Source organism: Suillus subalutaceus (genome assembly GCF_016647625.1).
Source record: "Suillus subalutaceus strain FC151 chromosome Unknown DFJ58scaffold_85, whole genome shotgun sequence".
Classification (NCBI taxonomy): domain Eukaryota; kingdom Fungi; phylum Basidiomycota; class Agaricomycetes; order Boletales; family Suillaceae; genus Suillus; species Suillus subalutaceus.
This window is the reverse complement of record NW_024540334.1, coordinates 128,153-144,871: the sequence shown is the minus strand read 5'-3', so window position 1 is coordinate 144,871 and position 16,719 is coordinate 128,153. Positions and strand designations below refer to the sequence as shown.

At 47.1% G+C, this 16,719-nt stretch overlaps 7 protein-coding genes across 7 annotated transcripts; 4 read left to right on the top strand and 3 right to left on the bottom strand.

Moving 5' to 3' along the window:
- Nucleotide 1: 1 nt before the first annotated feature.
- DFJ58DRAFT_730223 (GMC oxidoreductase-domain-containing protein) lies at nucleotides 2–4,961 on the top strand (the record flags this gene model as incomplete). Its single annotated transcript, XM_041385859.1, has 35 exons — nucleotides 2–40; nucleotides 96–105; nucleotides 162–181; nucleotides 233–265; nucleotides 315–411; nucleotides 465–493; nucleotides 553–580; nucleotides 630–662; nucleotides 713–789; nucleotides 841–901; nucleotides 972–1,025; nucleotides 1,075–1,185; nucleotides 1,232–1,272; nucleotides 1,324–1,349; nucleotides 1,410–1,558; nucleotides 2,004–2,069; nucleotides 2,124–2,157; nucleotides 2,214–2,293; nucleotides 2,361–2,384; nucleotides 2,438–2,561; nucleotides 2,619–2,633; nucleotides 2,699–2,712; nucleotides 2,770–2,881; nucleotides 2,936–3,038; nucleotides 3,086–3,166; nucleotides 3,222–3,399; nucleotides 3,450–3,485; nucleotides 3,545–3,624; nucleotides 3,676–4,003; nucleotides 4,052–4,137; nucleotides 4,189–4,264; nucleotides 4,663–4,694; nucleotides 4,747–4,771; nucleotides 4,824–4,858; nucleotides 4,920–4,961. The coding sequence occupies 35 exons, from the start codon at nucleotides 2–4 to the stop codon at nucleotides 4,959–4,961; spliced, it is 2,379 nt and encodes a 792-aa protein (XP_041241744.1).
- DFJ58DRAFT_797982 (uncharacterized protein) lies at nucleotides 4,824–7,035 on the bottom strand. The gene is made up of 8 exons (XM_041390657.1): nucleotides 6,907–7,035; nucleotides 6,815–6,859; nucleotides 6,291–6,757; nucleotides 6,075–6,244; nucleotides 5,885–6,022; nucleotides 5,475–5,835; nucleotides 5,234–5,417; nucleotides 4,824–5,181 (listed from the first exon to the last, which is right to left on the bottom strand). Exons 1-8 carry the CDS (start codon nucleotides 6,954–6,956, stop codon nucleotides 5,022–5,024), a joined length of 1,575 nt encoding a protein of 524 aa, XP_041241743.1. The 5' UTR covers nucleotides 6,957–7,035; the 3' UTR covers nucleotides 4,824–5,021.
- An 8-nt stretch (nucleotides 7,036–7,043) lies between these two features.
- On the top strand, nucleotides 7,044–8,049 carry DFJ58DRAFT_483410 (uncharacterized protein). Its single transcript, XM_041380604.1, has 2 exons — nucleotides 7,044–7,661; nucleotides 7,713–8,049. The coding sequence occupies exon 1, from the start codon at nucleotides 7,075–7,077 to the stop codon at nucleotides 7,657–7,659; it is 585 nt and encodes a 194-aa protein (XP_041241742.1). The 5' UTR covers nucleotides 7,044–7,074; the 3' UTR covers nucleotides 7,660–7,661; nucleotides 7,713–8,049.
- On the top strand, nucleotides 8,006–8,925 carry DFJ58DRAFT_663386 (uncharacterized protein; the record flags this gene model as incomplete). Its single annotated transcript, XM_041382360.1, has 4 exons — nucleotides 8,006–8,078; nucleotides 8,180–8,398; nucleotides 8,457–8,679; nucleotides 8,730–8,925. 4 exons carry the CDS (start codon nucleotides 8,006–8,008, stop codon nucleotides 8,923–8,925), a joined length of 711 nt encoding a protein of 236 aa, XP_041241741.1.
- Nucleotides 8,926–9,530: 605 nt separating this feature from the next.
- DFJ58DRAFT_797976 (uncharacterized protein) lies at nucleotides 9,531–10,692 on the top strand. Its single transcript, XM_041390656.1, has 4 exons — nucleotides 9,531–9,746; nucleotides 9,822–9,909; nucleotides 9,968–10,199; nucleotides 10,251–10,692. Exons 1-4 carry the CDS (start codon nucleotides 9,695–9,697, stop codon nucleotides 10,374–10,376), a joined length of 498 nt encoding a protein of 165 aa, XP_041241740.1. The 5' UTR covers nucleotides 9,531–9,694; the 3' UTR covers nucleotides 10,377–10,692.
- A 2,435-nt stretch (nucleotides 10,693–13,127) lies between these two features.
- DFJ58DRAFT_730219 (uncharacterized protein) lies at nucleotides 13,128–13,436 on the bottom strand (the record flags this gene model as incomplete). Its single annotated transcript, XM_041385858.1, has 1 exon — nucleotides 13,128–13,436. One exon carries the CDS (start codon nucleotides 13,434–13,436, stop codon nucleotides 13,128–13,130), a length of 309 nt encoding a protein of 102 aa, XP_041241739.1.
- A 731-nt stretch (nucleotides 13,437–14,167) lies between these two features.
- On the bottom strand, nucleotides 14,168–16,638 carry DFJ58DRAFT_747045 (uncharacterized protein; the record flags this gene model as incomplete). The annotated part of the gene is made up of 11 exons (XM_041387504.1): nucleotides 14,168–14,837; nucleotides 14,895–14,933; nucleotides 14,996–15,187; nucleotides 15,228–15,283; nucleotides 15,339–15,443; nucleotides 15,496–15,551; nucleotides 15,602–15,785; nucleotides 15,838–15,963; nucleotides 16,028–16,149; nucleotides 16,200–16,379; nucleotides 16,433–16,638. The coding sequence occupies 11 exons, from the start codon at nucleotides 16,636–16,638 to the stop codon at nucleotides 14,376–14,378; spliced, it is 1,728 nt and encodes a 575-aa protein (XP_041241738.1). The 3' UTR covers nucleotides 14,168–14,375.
- Between the last annotated feature and the right edge of the window lie 81 nt (nucleotides 16,639–16,719).

Sequence of the window (16,719 nt, the reverse complement as noted above, 5' to 3'; positions counted from 1 at the left end):
TATGTCAGACTCAGATTCCTTCGGTCTGCAGCTAGCCAAGGTAAACCAGTCGTGCTCTATCTGCAACCCTTCTCTAATGTCTCTTGTCAATGAAGTACACTAACGGTAAGGTCAGGCCGATGACAATATGTTTATCGTTATTTACGAACCGGCTTTACTAGTCGCCGCATTAGCAATCCTAGTAAGTTGTATCGTTCCAGTCTCGTCAATAATAATTCTAATGCATCACCAGATTTATGACTACTTTGTCACGTTACACTCTGAAGTCAGAAAAAATCAGCCACCCATACCTTAGTGACTGATCTTTCTTGTAGGTCCGGTGGACCTGTGGACGGAAGTGGGGAATTGTTCGCACTACCTTCACAGTTTCGCGATATGTGCCTTTCGCTGGTGCAGTCATGACCTTGTACTGTGAGATACTTACGCCAGTGCGCACTACTATGCAAAAGCTGATTCCTGACCAGCCGGTCTCAAGACATGGGGCACGCAAAATGTGGGTACATCTTCTATCTGTGCAGCGACAATTACCCACTACGATTCACATCAATGCAGTGTATGCCATTTAATGATGCTGACAGTGGTTGGTCCAGACAATTTTCATTACACGGATTTGCAATGACATTTTGCAGGCATCCATTTCTTGGGAATCGTTGCCTCCGAAGGTTTGGCTTTTTCATACGACATTACAGCGTGGATTTACATTCAAACACAGGATTATTGATTGCCAGGATCTACGGCTTCTCTGGCAACAACAACACTTGCCTGATCGTTCTTCTCTCTTTTAGTTCGGTACAATGACATCTCTATTTCCCTTAAGCACCACTAACTCGCGTGGCGCAGGTCATCTTGGTGATGGCAGTGATTCTAAGTGTTGCCCCTATGAATTTGGATATCCCAAAAGGTGAGGTCTCAAGGTTCACATCCTAGTCTTAGTATTCATTCTCTTTAAGTCTCCCCGGCTTGCGTGTTAGAGGGGGCTCGCAGTAGTGCCCTTCCGTATGGACTCCTATTGTTCTTCGAGATTGGTAAGGCGATCATTAATTCAAAGTCCTTTACATTACAATTCACTTCTAGTTCTCATGTCCACCACCGCATTTTTGAGATATCGACACTATCTTGGTTCTCATAGCACGCTGATGAGGAGTATCTATCGTGATGGACTGCTCTACATGTTCTGCATCATGAGTATGAACACCATTAAGTTGTTAATTTTGTGCTGACATCTCTGTAGTGGTATCTGCAGCCAATGTGCTTGTAATCGCGGTGCTACCTGTGAGTTCTTTCTTTGTTGACTTGATCTCGACGAACTGAGTAGATCCCTAGACCTCGTTCAGCGACATGCTAACCACGTTAGTCTGGTCGATCATACATGTATATGTATATCGTCGAAGCTCATCCCTCCATTTTAGACCTCAGATTGTTGTGCACAGCGTTCTTGCTTCCCGCATACTTTTTAGTCTTCCAGTAAAAAAGGTGCCGGTCTTCCCCACATATCAATCGACGCCTTCAACGGAAATGTTATCGCGTCCACACGAGCTTGATGCAATGTCTGGAGGCGGTGAGATAGTTAGTGGCGCTGACCGCAATCAAGTTTAAACTGCTAGTTCAGCAGGTAAAATGACATTAATAAGCGTGCGTCATTTGAGTTTGCTGACTATGGATTTTTCACCTTCAGTGCTTCGAATCGCCTATCGGTGGGTATGGATGGGTGATTTAATTTGGTTACTCCTTGTGAAATTTCGTCCCTCCTGATCACATGGGTATGATACAATGACTATTTTGGAGTGCATTTACGGTCACGATAGGCTGATACCAACTTCTCGATAAAACAGGAAAGGTTTAGGGTCCACATAGGTAACTTACGAGAGAATGATCGTAGTAAGGTTAAATCGACATTGACAACGACATTGTACAATTCACGGCATATCGTGGATGATTTTTAAGTTCCTTCAAGGTGTACAATAATTTTGAGTCGTATATATGATAGCCCTTACCCCTCCCAGCTCCTGGGTACGCGATGGTGTCTGCTGCAGACTTCTCTCAACAGGATTTTGATTATATTATCATGGGTATGTCAAGTTATGCCTGTGTGCGATCTGTTGATACATATAACATGTGTACAGGGGGCGGAACAACTGGCCTTGCATTGGCCTCGATGTACACACTTATCTTTGTTCTTCTTTACCTTCAAATCTAACTTTGGGATGTTGTAGCCTCTCAACTAATACTAGCGTTCGCGTAGGAGTCATTGAAGCAGGTCTGAGGAAGGACGATGAGATGATTCTTGTCCCCGGTAAGGGGGTCCAGTAACTGATTGATCTTGTATTCATGGGTTTTTTTTTCAATTTCTCTCGGTAAAGGCATGGTCGGCAAGGCAGTTGGAAGTGAGTCTGGAGGAGGTGTGCTTTAAAGACAGCGAATCACAGTTCGAGCCTAGATCCCGAATATGACTGGAATTTCGTCACAAAACCTCAACCGTTTGCTCAGAATCGGAAGATGCCAATCCCTAGAGGCAAAGTTCTTGGTGGTTCATCAGCATTGAACTATATGGCTTATTGTCGGTGCGTGCATGCATGCTACGTGCTCGTACGATCAGATGCTGACTTTCACCTTCATAGTGGTTCCGAGCTCGAGTATAATGGTTAGTACCAGAGGCTATGTAATTCGATTGATAACTTTCATACTCTTGTGCCGAAAGACTCGGCATCAAAGGTCAGTAGTACATCGTTCAGTACGGAACGGAATGCATTGCCGATTTCACTCGTTTAGGATGGAATTGGAATACTATTAGTGATGCAATTAAATCTGCTGAGGCTTGGAGCCCTCCAACTCGTCACGCCAAAGCGCACAACGCAGATAATGTTGCGAAAAATCATGGCAGGTTGGACTGGTGTTGTGGATGCAAATCTGTGTTGATGCTTCATCCCCGAGCCAGGTATGGCTATGTCAAGACAACTGCATACAGCTACTATTATGATCTCGTTCTGCCATTTTTCGAGACCATGAATAAGTTGGGTGTGGTCACGAACCAATCTGAAGTGCGTTTGAATGTTGACAAAGTGAACGTAATTGAATTTGTTATCAGGCCTCCGGAGACGTTATAGGCATTTGGACGTACATAGCGTCCATTGATCCTCAAATTAATACACGCTGTTACAGTACAAATGTAAGGGGGCAGAAAAGGTCATTTTGAAATATTTGACGCTGAATTATTCTTCCAGGCATATTATGATCGGGTTTCTAACCGACCAAACATCGTTGTACTCACTGGTGCACAAGCCTCTAAAGTGATTTTCAGACAAACCTCTAGCAGTGACTTGCAAGCTACAGTAGTTGAATATCATAAAGAGGGGCGGACTTACAAAGTCCCTGTGCGCCGGGAAGTGATCATATCGACTGGTAAGTGTCTATTGTAATGGTTGAAATGTTAACCCAAATGATGAGGTAAGGTGCTCTGCAAACCCCCCAGCTCCTAGAACTTTCAGGTGCGACGCTCAAGCTGTAGTATCAGATGGTCTGCTCAGTTTTCAATTTACATTACCAGGGATCGGGAATCCCGACCTCTTGCGTAGACTGAACATTCCCGTAAAAATTGATTTACCTGGCGTTGGCGAAAACTTGCAGGTCGGTGCCACCTCCAGTTGAGAAGACACTAGAGCCTGATACTTGCCTTAGGACCACCTCAGGGTATCCATGGGAGCCGAGCTGAAAGGTTCGCACGAGACCACGGATGACCTCAATTCAGAAACCTTTGCTCAACAAAGACTAGAACAATATCGTCTTTCCAGAACAGGGATGCTCAGTAGCACACTGTCTACCCTAGTACTCATTCCATCTTCATCTTTCATCCCACCCGACAAGATGCAGAGTATATTGTCAACCCTGGACGAGGCCCTGAAATTACCGCAAATCCAAAACTCGCCCTGGAAAAAATGGTACGACGTCCAACGTGCCTGGCTGGAGAACGATGGTATTGCTCAGTTAGAGGTGATTTTATACCCTTGTGCGTCCTTTGTGCGTCCTGTATGGATGTGGTGTTGATCGCCCACAGCTTACACCCACGCCGGATGCACAAACGAAAAAGCTAAGCATTACACGATATCGGTCTTCCTGCAGCATGCTTGGAGTCGAGGACATGTTTGTTTATTTTTCTTCAAATTGCTACTTGAACTCATGCTTCCACCACAGGTGCATGCAACATCCACGTCTGTGTTGGATTCACCAGAGATTGACCTGGCAATTCTCGATTCTCTGGGGAACATTGGTAAACGAATCAGTTGTTTCCCGCAGACAGACCATTGAATCTTCTTCGAGATATGATGATGTTTTGGAGGCCGTAAAAATATGCTTTCAAGAATCAAGATCATGGAGACAGGGGCACTGGGCGACTTGACTGCGGAAATCATTGAACCTAAACCTTCTTGGTCAGATGAAGGAACTGATGGATTACATTCGCTCGCATGTCGGCAGTGCATTCCTATCCTATAGGTAGGTTGTGCTACTTGAAAGCGTGCAAGTTTTTCTTATGCAGGTTACCCTTCGAAAGGGACGGCTTCGATGCTCCCTCGATCCGCCAATGGCGTCAGTCGATAACGAACTGAAGGTCAAAGTTAACCTGAGTATATTGTCTGCGAGACGAACTCACGAATTCATTTTCTACAGGTGTATGGGACAAGCAACCTGAAGAGTGGTGTGTATATCTCTCTTGACAAACTGAGCTCAGCTTCATTAACATGTACTTCACAGGCAGGACGCCAGCATCTTCCCAATCGTAAGGCTGAAATGTTATGCACCTTGGAACATACTAATATGCGCAATCTTAGCACTTGGGAACTCATCCACAAGCCACGCTTTATGGGTAAGCCGTCAACGATGATCTTGCGACTTGCTCTGAGATCTTTCTATGCTGGCTCACAAAGCCGCGGAAATCATTCGAAACCGGCGAAAAAGCCAAACTTTGATATCCTCGATGGAAAGTATTGTCCGTGGACGGTTTACACAAGTGTTATTACATAGATGTCTCAAACACCGATAGTTCCTGTCCATGTCTCAATCAAGTCGATTACACAGTAACCCCTCACAGGCACATATTGCTTAGTGATCATCTTGATCACCTCTTGAGCAACCATACCGCCAAGGAAAGCTGCAGTGTTAGGCAGCTCGGAAAAAGGTGCTCGAGCACTAACATAGTGACATAAGCCATAGCTTTAAACCAAGATACAGCCCTACTCACATCTCACCGATGGCATCGTCAACCTCATCAGGAAGCTCAGTGGACTGTCCGACAATGGACTGAATCTTTGCGCGAATGGACTCTGCCGATGGTGACACCGAGGTGTCGCCCACTTGCAGCAACGAAAGCGCAGAGAGGGCTAGATGTATGCATGTCTCCTTCGGCATCGTGGATAACGACTCCACTAACGCAACAGACGAAAGTAAGCAGTCTGAGCCAATGCAAGATCCCAAAGTGTTACCTAGAGCAGCTTTGTCTTCATCGAATGTACCCCAAGGTTTGCCTCTAAGAACGACCAGCGCATGCGCATTCTTGACAAATGAATCAACCATGGCGTCGTCAACTGGTACTCGGAGATAGCTCTTGAAAGCCTGTTTTTCTTCCTCCGCCCTCGTTTTGTAAAGTCGCTGCAGATGTATGTAGTTATGGGTGTCAGACTTCATATCCGGTAGGGTTGATGTAAGAGGGAGCGTGTGTGTGTCGCATTGTTCCGTATACTCCTTCAGGGCAGCAAGAAGATGGAAGAAAGGCGACTGATTGCTGTCCAAGGCTTCAGTAGATAGCGTAGGGTCACTAAAAAGGGCCGTTATTTCCGAAGGAACCTAACGGAACAGTTATGCCAAAACTCGAAGTAGATGGAACCACAAAAACCTTGGTTTCCGTCCAACATCTGTATGCCTGTGCCTCTGCTTCGTCAAAGTTTTCTTCGTCCCCTTTCACCTTCAGCGCGAGGACGCCCTTCTTGAACTGTTGTCGTTCTTCGTATGATTTCGGTAGACTACCACCATGCTGTATGATCCCTCATGAACATGCATTCCACCCGAACAAGGATCAAACTTACAGATTTCTTCCAATCCTCAAGCGCACGAACCAAAATCACCACGTATGGTATGTGTCCGTGCTCTGTAGAATCCATCTTATCAAACTCCAGCGACAGCGCGTGTTCTCTCAAAGCCGGGAATGGTTTGTCGATGCGAAGAGAAGGAGATATTTCCGAGTGACTCTCGATGACTTGAAAAAGTCATAAGCATATTCAAGAACACAGATCCGTACGTACTCGTGTGTTCATGAAATTGAATGTTGAAATCTGCCAAGAATCCAGCTGACCGGACGACCACAAGAGGCGGGTATTTCGCATCTTTCCAAAGGAGTGCAGAGAGCTTGTTCAAGAGTGTATGATCTAGGTTATGGGCAATGATGATGGTGAACGAAGTGATCCACTCGGGGTGCGACTCGAGGATGCTCCAGAGAGTTCTAGTGTCTGCGCAACCTTCAACGCTGTCATTTAGCTCGCTCAGAAGCCGGACAGCCTCCTCTGCTCTAGATTTTCCAATACTATTGAATCCTTCTAAGAAGAAGTTATTTCCGGCATCAGAGTGTGACACCTTGGCGTCATCAAGGATAGTGAAGTGCCCGATGCCAGGAAGAACAAGGTTCTTCAAGATTGAAGTCGAAGTGGCGGATCCAGATATCAACAGTACACGAGAAGACTCTAATGCACTCTGTCCAGTTGCTGCCCACAGGCTTGTTCGCAAATGTTAATTGGGCCTCATTTGTATAGTTCTCCTGAAGTAATCTTACCGGAGCTGACGATCATATCTTCGTGTTTTGGTGTCTGGCGCAGACCTATGTCTGATCAGCCGACAAGTCTTAGTTTGCTAAAGAGATCATACTCTATTGCAGTGGTTGCAGTCTCGATGTCCTGAGAGTCCTGACTAGACATGATGGTCGAAAGTAAAGGCTGTGGCTGAAAGTGGCAACTGATAAGTAAAGGTGACAAATCGACGCGTACAGTCACACATTTGTCACACTGTGACATCCGTGTATCTTCGACCTTCACCATGACAGACACGCGTCAGTTCGGTGATCTTGCCACCCAGCTCATCGTGGAATCTCGTAGATCGACCCTAACAGACACTCTTCTCAAGTACAATGACAATCTTGTCCGATCCATCATCCGGGAACAACGCGATCTCGAAAAAATGACCGAAACCAATCAGAACGTCACTCCAGCGATGCTCATATATCAAACAACCATCGTACGAAACAAGAGATGTCTCCTAGCATATCACAAGCACCGTCTGGATAGGCTGCGCGATATGTATTGGACCTCTGGAGGCGCTTTACCACACATCCTGAGCAATCAGGATATTCGCGGCAAACTCTCTCCTCATGAAGTCGACTTCCTTCGCCAGTACAGCACGTCTGTGATGGATTATCGTGCTGGTTTTTCCAACGAGCTCGATATCACAGCCAGTATCACCCATCCGCCCAAAGACTTGCACGTGCTAGTTCACGTTATCAGGGATTGTGGGATCATACAGACAGAGCTTGGGACCATCGATTTTCAGAAGGGGCAGAGATTCATGGTTAGGAGGGCTGATATCGAACACCTCATTGTGCAAGGTTATCTCGAGGAGGTTTGATAGTGCGTTGCAAATTTTTCGTTAACAGGAAGGTTTTGACCATGATCAAAAAGGAAACACGTGGCGGTGTTTATTCCTGATGCTGCCAAACAACTCGGCACTTTGTCGAATGCGTCTACGCGTTGCATCAAGTACCTCCACCATGATGCGGCATGGTCTCCACAATTGCTCGAAATTATTGTCAAGTTCACTGATCTCACAAAATCGCTTTCCTTCATTTCCTAAATATCTGTCTACACATTCACGACGGTTGTCAACCGCAACTCCTAAGGCTTCTCCGTCCCTTGCCGTCCAACCAACAAACGAGCGCTATGATCTCTTCTTTTCTGAGGGCCCTAGTCCTCCCATGTTTACGCCAAATAAAGGAGGATACGGCGGTTCTGAAGATATATCCGACAGTGAATGGCAAATCCGGACAGGTCAGTCTGGCATGCTGCCCCTGGGAGAGTCGAGACACACTGATGCTACAATCAGATCTCCCTTTAATCACCGTTCCTTTTGATTCTTCGTTATTGCATAGGCCGCGCTATCTATATCCTACAGCAAACGCTTCCTGATTTCTTCGATGTTGGCCTTGTCTCAAGCATAGACCCCACAAAGACGCCGGCTCTCATTGATATTGATTCCAGAGAATCGGATTCGCTGGAGGTGGAAAGCATTTACAGTCCCAAAGTGAGGTTGACGTACACACCCCCTGTTGCCCTTCCTTCGCCATTTCCAAGAACACTTGGCCTGGACGGTTAGTAATGTGCCTATATTACGTTCCTGTCATTAAAAATAACGATATCTTTCTTTAGGGCTGCCGCTGTACCTGGCTTCATCTGTCTTTATCCGACACACAATGAGAACATTGTACTCAGACCTTCGGGTAGAGCTACGCAAGGTGGCGGTGCAGGGATCGCCGTCCGCGCATTCAGAAGGCGGAAGTCACTCGAATTACCAGCGAGACAAGAGTCTCCTCATTGGCCTGGATGTGTATGGCACGACACGCGTCAGCGGTGGCGTTGGGCAATGGCAGATGTCAGGATCTTTACCATTTGCCCTGATTCTTGCTGATCATGATCAAGTAGAGACTCGACATACAGCTTTTCGCCTATTTCTGGGCTGATACAGACGCATACCATCAACTCCATACATCCAGCGCCGCATCAGGCTGCATATGATGCGCTAAGAGCGTCGCTCAGTAGTGTATTCGGCTTCGGCGGGCCTGGGCCAGGGGACATTCGACCGGGAGAGGTTCGGGCGGTTGATGGCGATAAAGAGTGACCTACGTTTTTTTATGTATCTTCAAGTTCCGCGTTCATTTCTTCGCCAAATATCTATTGCCTCGTTAATCAAGATGATCCACGGCCTGTCGTCGGCTGGCGTGAGAGTCGGTAGATGGCGTATATCCACATCCACCACTTGTTTCCACCATCAAGCTGATGAGTCTAGCCAGACTTATAGAAGAAGGAAGAAAGATCTGAGACAGTCCGTCTGCTTGCACACAAGATTTGTGGATTATAACGCAGGAGTCGACTGGAGTATCGGCGAAATCCGGTCGGCCCTGAAGGCCTGACAGCTGGCGGTAACGGGGGCCGGGGCATAGCCCTGAGAGCCTGAGACATGCGGTATTGTTTGAATAATTTTAATTATTGTTCTCGAGAGCCTTACGACTCTGTACTCTTCTATATTGTGGAAGTCTTCAAAAACATTAAAGGCTATGTTCAGACATAAGGCAGTACGTCCGATGATCACAATCCAGAACATGTATGATAGATATGCGGTATATGCCCGCAGCGCTCTTTTAATGATAATTACTTTGACAGATCATGATGAAACCGATCCATATTGGAATCATAGGGAACGGTTGCCATGCATTGGTCCCGTTGATCCAAGTATAGAAACCATATGGATTACAATCAAGTTTGAACTCATTCTCAAGTTGCTCCGCCTTTTTCATCTCACGTCTCTTCACCTTGAGCTCGCCACCGACCTCGTCTTTCCTTGATTGCACACTCATTTCTTCAATCGTTCACTCATTCTTTCAAACACAATGTTCACTAAAGCAATTGCCGCTATCCTCGCCTTGCCCTTCGTGGCACAATGTTAGTATTTTATTTTTTCACTGCGTCTTTGCGGTTGGTTCATCACGCGAATTTTTTTGTTTTGTCGTTTTGTAGTTGTTTCTGCGGACACCTGTACTCGCTCTTACACTGCTCAGGCTGGCGATATCTGTGACAGTATCTCGGCAGCCAACAATGTTTCCACGTACGCCAAGTCCCAGTCTTTGTTGAAAAGTCCCCTGCTGATAATTTTCTTCCTGCAGCTACCAGCTTGCTGTCGTCAACGTCGGAATCATCGACGATGCATGCGACAACCTCGTCGTTGGCCAGAGCTACTGCCTTGGATGGCAGGGACAGGACTGCACGACCACTTATGTAGTCCAGCAAAACGATGATTGCGACATTATCTCCTCCGCCGCAGGCATCAACACCACCATCCTCTATGAAAACAACCCGCAGATCAATGATTATTGTACCAATATTTACATTGGAGAGGTACTTCAAATATTTCCCAGCTTCATCGCAGTCTCTAAAGGTCTCGTTTAGGTATTGTGTACAGCGAACACTGTCCAAGTCCCTCCTGCTCCCGCAGGAACCACCCCCGCTACGTCTATTCCCCCAACCGCTACCCCTGCCAACCCCGACGGCGACCTCCCTTGGTGTGACGAGTAAATTCCTTGACCTCCACCATCCTGCTGCACTTGAGTGCATGCCGCACGGATTGCCAACTGTGATCAACTGCGATGACAGGCTGGTCGCGTCGTCGCTTTGGTCACCTTATTCCCTTTTTTCCATTTTGAACTTTATATCGCCTTGTTTTTCACAACCAGAGCTACCCTTGGTGGTGGTATACCCAACATAGTAACTTCATCTCTGCACTTTATTACCTTGAATTCTTCACATGTGGTAATTCTGGTAATTCCTCTTACACTCGAGGGAATAGATCGCGGTCTTATAGGGCTTGCCCTAGTAATGACCATTTACATTCGCCGTTGCCGTCGGTGTGATGAGGATATCCGGGAATGCGCTTTGCCTAATATCCGTTCGTCTGTAGGTAAGTGTGGGAGGCTTTTATCAGTCGGAGCCAGATTCAGCACCGGAGCAAGTATACACTGGTCACCGCGGTGCACCTCATGGTCCTTAGAAGGGCACTCATTTGCGCGCAATGAATGATCAAGCGCCCATTAGTGCCTCCTAAATCTATCTACTTCCTGGAAGTGATGTGCCTCGGAAAGAAGAAGGAACGTGTGAAGATAATGAGAAAGCTGCTCAGCGCGAAGCTTTAGTCTTCCATACAGCCCTTTATAGATGAAGGAAGATCCTGAGAAGCTTGAACAAATGAAGACCTTCCATTGCAACTGCAATTGAGAACCACCACCAGTCTCGGGGTGCATCCGCCTTCAAGCACTTCCTTTGATACCTTTCGATGATTTTGCGGCTGGCTTTTGTTTGATCTAATCGAGTTTATCTAAATCGAATGAATTCTCAGCTGACGCGATACGACAGAGTTCGGCTTTGAACTTACATGGTTGGCTCAAGGCGTGCCTGGGAAGCCATTAAATAGTCGCTGAATGGACTCGTCGCTGATGGTCCTTATCTACGTTGTCTACCTTCGTTGATGCCTGTGAGTCGATCAAGCCATTTCTGCTCAATGACCGAGGGTCGTGGATAAAAGCAGAACGGGCCAGATGCATACCCACCCCATCTTGACAGCAAGCAAGCAATAATGAGTCGTGCGTGAGGGGTGAAAGTCGGCTGTCGTTGTCCTCCGCAACTATTGGGAGGGACTATTGTGATCGGGCGCCATGTCAAATCATCGGATATTCAGGTCCATTCTTGTTGTGGGTGCTACTGGTATGATGTCGCTGATTGACGTCTGTTCAAGCATGATTCGACGATATCGAGCATGATGGTTTGTAACAGGGACTTACGATGTGAGTATATGCCTCTGTCACGAATGAATGCGCGTTGCAAGTAGATGAGAAGTGCTGAGAGGGGAGCAGAGCAGAGAACCAGGGCTTCAAGTCGGAAGGCATGAGGCGCACCTGGGAAAGTGTCAGTAAGGCGCCGACCACGATATTCTGATATACATACTTTGATCAGATCCCACTGACTCTATCTATCATGTGCCTGAGCAAAGCAAAAGAAGAAGCGAGAGGGAGTCGTGAAACCCCAGATGACTGATACTGTGTCAGATCAGCGAGAACACCTGGCCACCTTCATCATCCATCCGGGCCGCAGAGAAGGAGTGCTGGATCATGCATGAAAGATAGAAGCAGGGTGTCGATGTCTGAGAGACCACTAGTCAACTGATTGGACGTCGATCATCTGATTGAACCAACCCATCGCCGACCACTGTCAGATAGTCATGTCGTCGACGACAATCGTCTGTACTCGAGCATGATAGGGTACGGAGTACGATGGTTTTCAAAAAACTTACAGCTCGAGTGTTTTCCTCTATCACGGATGCGCATGGCAAGGATATGTGATGTGCTGAGCAGGAATGAAGCGCACCTGACAAAATATCACTTGAAGGCACCATTTTTCTGAGCACAAAAAACTGTGCTATAATCCATCTGGGTCGAACATGTGGAGCGCGATGTGAAAGTTCTGTGAAGCAGGAAAGTAAAAGCAGTGTGTCTGAGCTCAGATGGCTGATAGCCTCCAAGGATTTCACAATCATCAAATCCATTCAAGATCTACCATCCTATCTGAGCACGAAGGAATGAGAAGAAGTGGCTGATGAGTAGGAGCTCAGACTGTTGATAACACAGCGGCTCTGATTCGCAGGACACAACCACCGTGACATCTGCCATGACCCATCTGGACTTGACTCGAGCGAATGGGGAAATCATGTTTGTGAAAACGAATAAAGTGTCAGGGAAATAACGGGTGGGGTGCGAGGAGCTAGAGAGAAAGAGTAGCATTGAATTAATGGCAATGATTCGTGAGGCCAGTGAGTGAAAGCCCAAAGGCAATGAGTCTGCTTCCTGGTCAACCGGTCATCACTATATTGCCCATCTGGGTTGTCCGTATGGATGGAGTGCGAGGTGCTGTGTCACGGGGAGTCAGAGCATAGCATATCCTAGAGGAAAGTTCACGGAAGATGCTGTAGTATCTTGTGTTAAAGCCTACGTACCTAGTTGGGGGAACTGTTCCGCCTCAGGTGAGGGCCTCGATGTGGTCAAACATATATATTGACATATCATCCACGGACCTCCTCGATACTCTGTAGGGCTCGGGGAATTAGGGATCCCGCTCTGGTTGACCGGCTAATTAGCACGACCCTCTGCGAAGACCTAATTGACCGGTGTAAATGACAGCAAATTCACTCAAATTGACTCATAGCTCTTTGACGCTGATTTGCGCTAATTTGCAGGTAAATTTGGTCTAATTGACCGTAATCTACAACAAAGCCGCCAATCACCATTCCTCCCACTCGTCGTCATCCATCGGTGTCGAGGATGAAGTTGTGGCAGCCATCACCTTTGGTGTCGACAGACCTCCGCAAGCAGCCGTGGGCTGTAGAGCGTGGTCCGACAAAATATCGAGGAGGTACGTGGATGATATGTTAATATCTTTACCCACGTCGAACTCAGTGCTTTTCACGCCAGCTAAACCCACATGGTCCGCAATATCACCATTATCAAGCCAATCTCCATCTTCATCATCCGAGTCTGAACATCTGCCTTGATGTTCGTCGGTCAAGCTCGAAATGATGTCCGTGGTCATGGTAGGTGGTTCGAGCAGGCGGCGGGACGACAGGCGGTGTCTCAGTTACATGGATGGTTGCATACATATCTCGCCATTGACAGAAGGAGCGACCGTCGGTGCTAATGGCTGATTAACAGTATGAGTATGTTGGGAGTCCAGCCAACTGAAACTTCACTCACATCAGCTTTCCAGCGGTGCCACTGACGAATCTGTATATGTTCTTTTTAATGTTGAGATGTCTTGTCTGCTCCGAGTGGGACTGTTAAGCCACGTAATTGTTGAAACTGTCTCTCGTCGGTCATCGACACTGGGACGACGGAGTATAACTTGATTCCAAATTCACCCAAATTGACACCTGGTTTTCGAGGGTCTGAAATTCACCCTGTCATCACGGTAAAATTAGCAAGGCAAATTAGCAGGGCAAATTAGCCACCCCAAATTCCCTGAACCCTATACTCTGTCAGACCACCCTGTGCAACCCACGGCTGTCGTGGAGGTTCGTCGGCAACGAAAGGTGACGGCTGACCAAGCTGCAACCTTCGTCCGAGGACCGATACCGATGGATGACGCGGACGCGCGAGCAGGAATGGTCATAGGCGGTGTAAATTAGAGCATTTTTACCTGCAAAGTAGCGCAAATCAGCATCAAAAGGCCATGTGTCAATTTGAGTCAATTTGGTGCCGGTTAACCAGTGTGGGATCTCTAATTCCCCAAACCCTAAGACTGAGAAGCGTGAAGCCACACATAAAAACAAAGGAACAAACAAAAGTTGGCAAAAACGAGACTTTAAAGTGACAAGTACTGTACTTTCAGGTGATTTCAGACTCCAAACCATCGGTAGTGTGCTTAGGGCGGGTCAAGCCGTACAGATCACCATGTGGTAGTAAGTAGTAAGACACATGAAAGATTTCATAGCACGTCACGCTATACCGAGGAGCCCAGCCGTAGGCTGCTCAACTACGGTACAATCTCGAACCGCGGCATTGTCGATCTAGTAGACCGAGCGGACGTATTCTCTCCCACTGCATCATCAGGTGCCACACCTCGACCATCTAGAAGACGCACTCGTGCACGTTCATTCGCCAAAGCTCCGTTATCTTCAAATCCTGCGAGAGTTTCTAGTCCACCCGCCGAAGCCGCCATCATCAGATGGACTGGGTTCGATGCATCAAAGATGGGACCAGTGCGTGGGTGAGTACGTTCCTGAATCAGACTGTACACCGCAGCTGAAACAGTGACCGTCCAGATGAACACGAAGACGCAGAGAATATAGATATATGTAGGGCGTTTTCTGTCCCAGCCGTAGGTGAAGATATACATTGTTCCATTCAGGGGTATGAAAGCATCCGCGTTCGAATACAAGTCCTGCATCGTTGAATTCGTACTGGCACCTTCCGCAGAGTAGGCACAACGAAGGTACTACAGTATGTCAGCCCCCGTTTGAGAGTGATGGGTAAGACGAGATCGTTCACTCACTGTGGCAGAAAACTCTACAATGCCGCGGAAGTAGTTTGCCTGTGAAACTCACAAGTAAGACAATTTGTTTGCCAGTTTTAAATGTGGCAAAAGCTGCTCACCAAGGTTTCATTCACCGAACTCGTGGTGTTTAATCTACTAAGCCGCAGCAACTGCCCCAAAGGGTTACTGTACGTCGTCTGACTAGAGCTAGACAGCTCGCTCACTACGGAACGATATGAAGGCGGTGACATTGTATTGGAGTGACTGGATGGGACTGATGTGGATGTTGATCGACAGAGATCATTGCCTGACTGTAGGTCAGCATCGAACGAAGTCACATATGGTGCCTACCTTGCAGACTGTTGCATCCAAGAAATTATATTGTCCCATGCCCTGCAGGAGGATGTCTAAGGTAGTAGCGACGATCAACATTGATACTTCTCAACGTTCGAACCCGCTTACCGAATGACGTGACATTACTGTTCACGAATACCGGAGTGGGACAGACAATAATACCGAGAAAGCCAATGCTGTCATTCTCCTCCGTCGACCAATAGCCGGAACCCGCTGACAAACAATATCAGGCCGCGTCAGATACAGGTGGACCGTGCAGACGTACTGCCGAGAGGACAAGAAGCTGTCCCTTGCCACCAAGTTGTAGTTGACGAATTGGTACTTGTAAAGTTCAGCGAGAAACTCGTTTGGGTCAAGGTCACTTAGATCACTGCAAGGTAATAATCGCCGAAAGACCCCGTTGTGTCACTGTATAATTTCTAGTTAATCCGAAATGGCCCCGGTCTTCGAGGACCGATGTATTGACCGCGACTTTTCCACCGTAGTACTCAAGACCAATACCACCAGGGTGCAATGACGTGCCCGCGTAATCTTCAACCACTGGAAGGATGCCACCTGAGAACAGAATGAGATACTAATCCAGGTACGCTGTTACATCAGGACTCACTAGTGGATACTGTTATATAAGACACCGTTGAAGGCGAAAACACCATCACTTCCGCCTGCAACAGCCTGAACGTGAGGCTGAAGTCCCGCTCATTGACGCCATAATATCGAGGATATCGTGAGCATTCTGGTAATCTATAACGGGGTTATCAATGGGTATCACTCGATGAATAAGGATACACAGTCCTTACTTCCTGACTTAGTAGCGTCAAGACCTAGTTTCGCGTCGAAGGCATTGCTTATGAGGTACAGTTCTCTGCCCTCAATCGGCACAGGCCACAAAAGCGGTATCGGCAATAGTAATGTCGTCCAGCTGCGACAGGGTATACGTCAGTTATGACGCTCGTGAGCATAATTTCAAACCTTGAATTGAGGAGCGCAACCAAGCAGACAAAAATCAACGTAAAAAATGAGAGTTTGTAATGATTCCATCGAAGAAGGGGTTGTGGTTTGGTGAGAGCTATTGCAGTATGAAGTTCGACCAGTGATATTGGTCGAGTAATATAGTGGTTGATTGCCTTTTTGACAGCAAACGATAGAAGACTGGACTGCAGATGTCAGCGAAGCGCTACGTACACCTAACTATATGAACTTACGCTGTGGTGGTTACTGACAGAATCGTAGATATCACAGTGGATATGAGGGTGAGTACAGTAGGATATCTTGTAATGAGATCGACGACGTGGTCGGGGAGAATCACATATTCTTGATCCCAAACTATAATCATGAACGCCCAGCAAAGAGCGAATATGCAAGTGGAGATGAGGATTATCAATACCAACAAAAGCTTCTGTCCAGCCATCAAGAACTATCTGCAGGTGGGTTGCGAAGTTCAAGTCAATGAACAGCAGTTAAAGGGGACGAATGGAACTCCGCATGAATG

Bases quoted from the DNA above. Each gene is read 5' to 3' on its own strand.
- DFJ58DRAFT_797982 (XM_041390657.1), bottom strand. From the start codon at position 6,956: ATGTCTAGTCAGGACTCTCAGGACATCGAGACTGCAACCACTGCAATA. The intron at 5,836-5,884 runs GTTTTTGTGGTT...CTGTTCCGTTAG, and splicing joins GATGTTGGACGGAAACCAAG to GTTCCTTCGGAAATAACGGC. The intron at 5,182-5,233 runs GTGAGTAGGGCT...TCACTATGTTAG, and splicing joins GACGATGCCATCGGTGAGAT to TGCTCGAGCACCTTTTTCCG.
- DFJ58DRAFT_483410 (XM_041380604.1), top strand. From the start codon at position 7,075: ATGACAGACACGCGTCAGTTCGGTGATCTTGCCACCCAGCTCATCGTG.
- DFJ58DRAFT_797976 (XM_041390656.1), top strand. From the start codon at position 9,695: ATGTTCACTAAAGCAATTGCCGCTATCCTCGCCTTGCCCTTCGTGGCA. The intron at 9,747-9,821 runs GTTAGTATTTTA...GTCGTTTTGTAG, and splicing joins CTTGCCCTTCGTGGCACAAT to TTGTTTCTGCGGACACCTGT. The intron at 10,200-10,250 runs GTACTTCAAATA...GGTCTCGTTTAG, and splicing joins CCAATATTTACATTGGAGAG to GTATTGTGTACAGCGAACAC.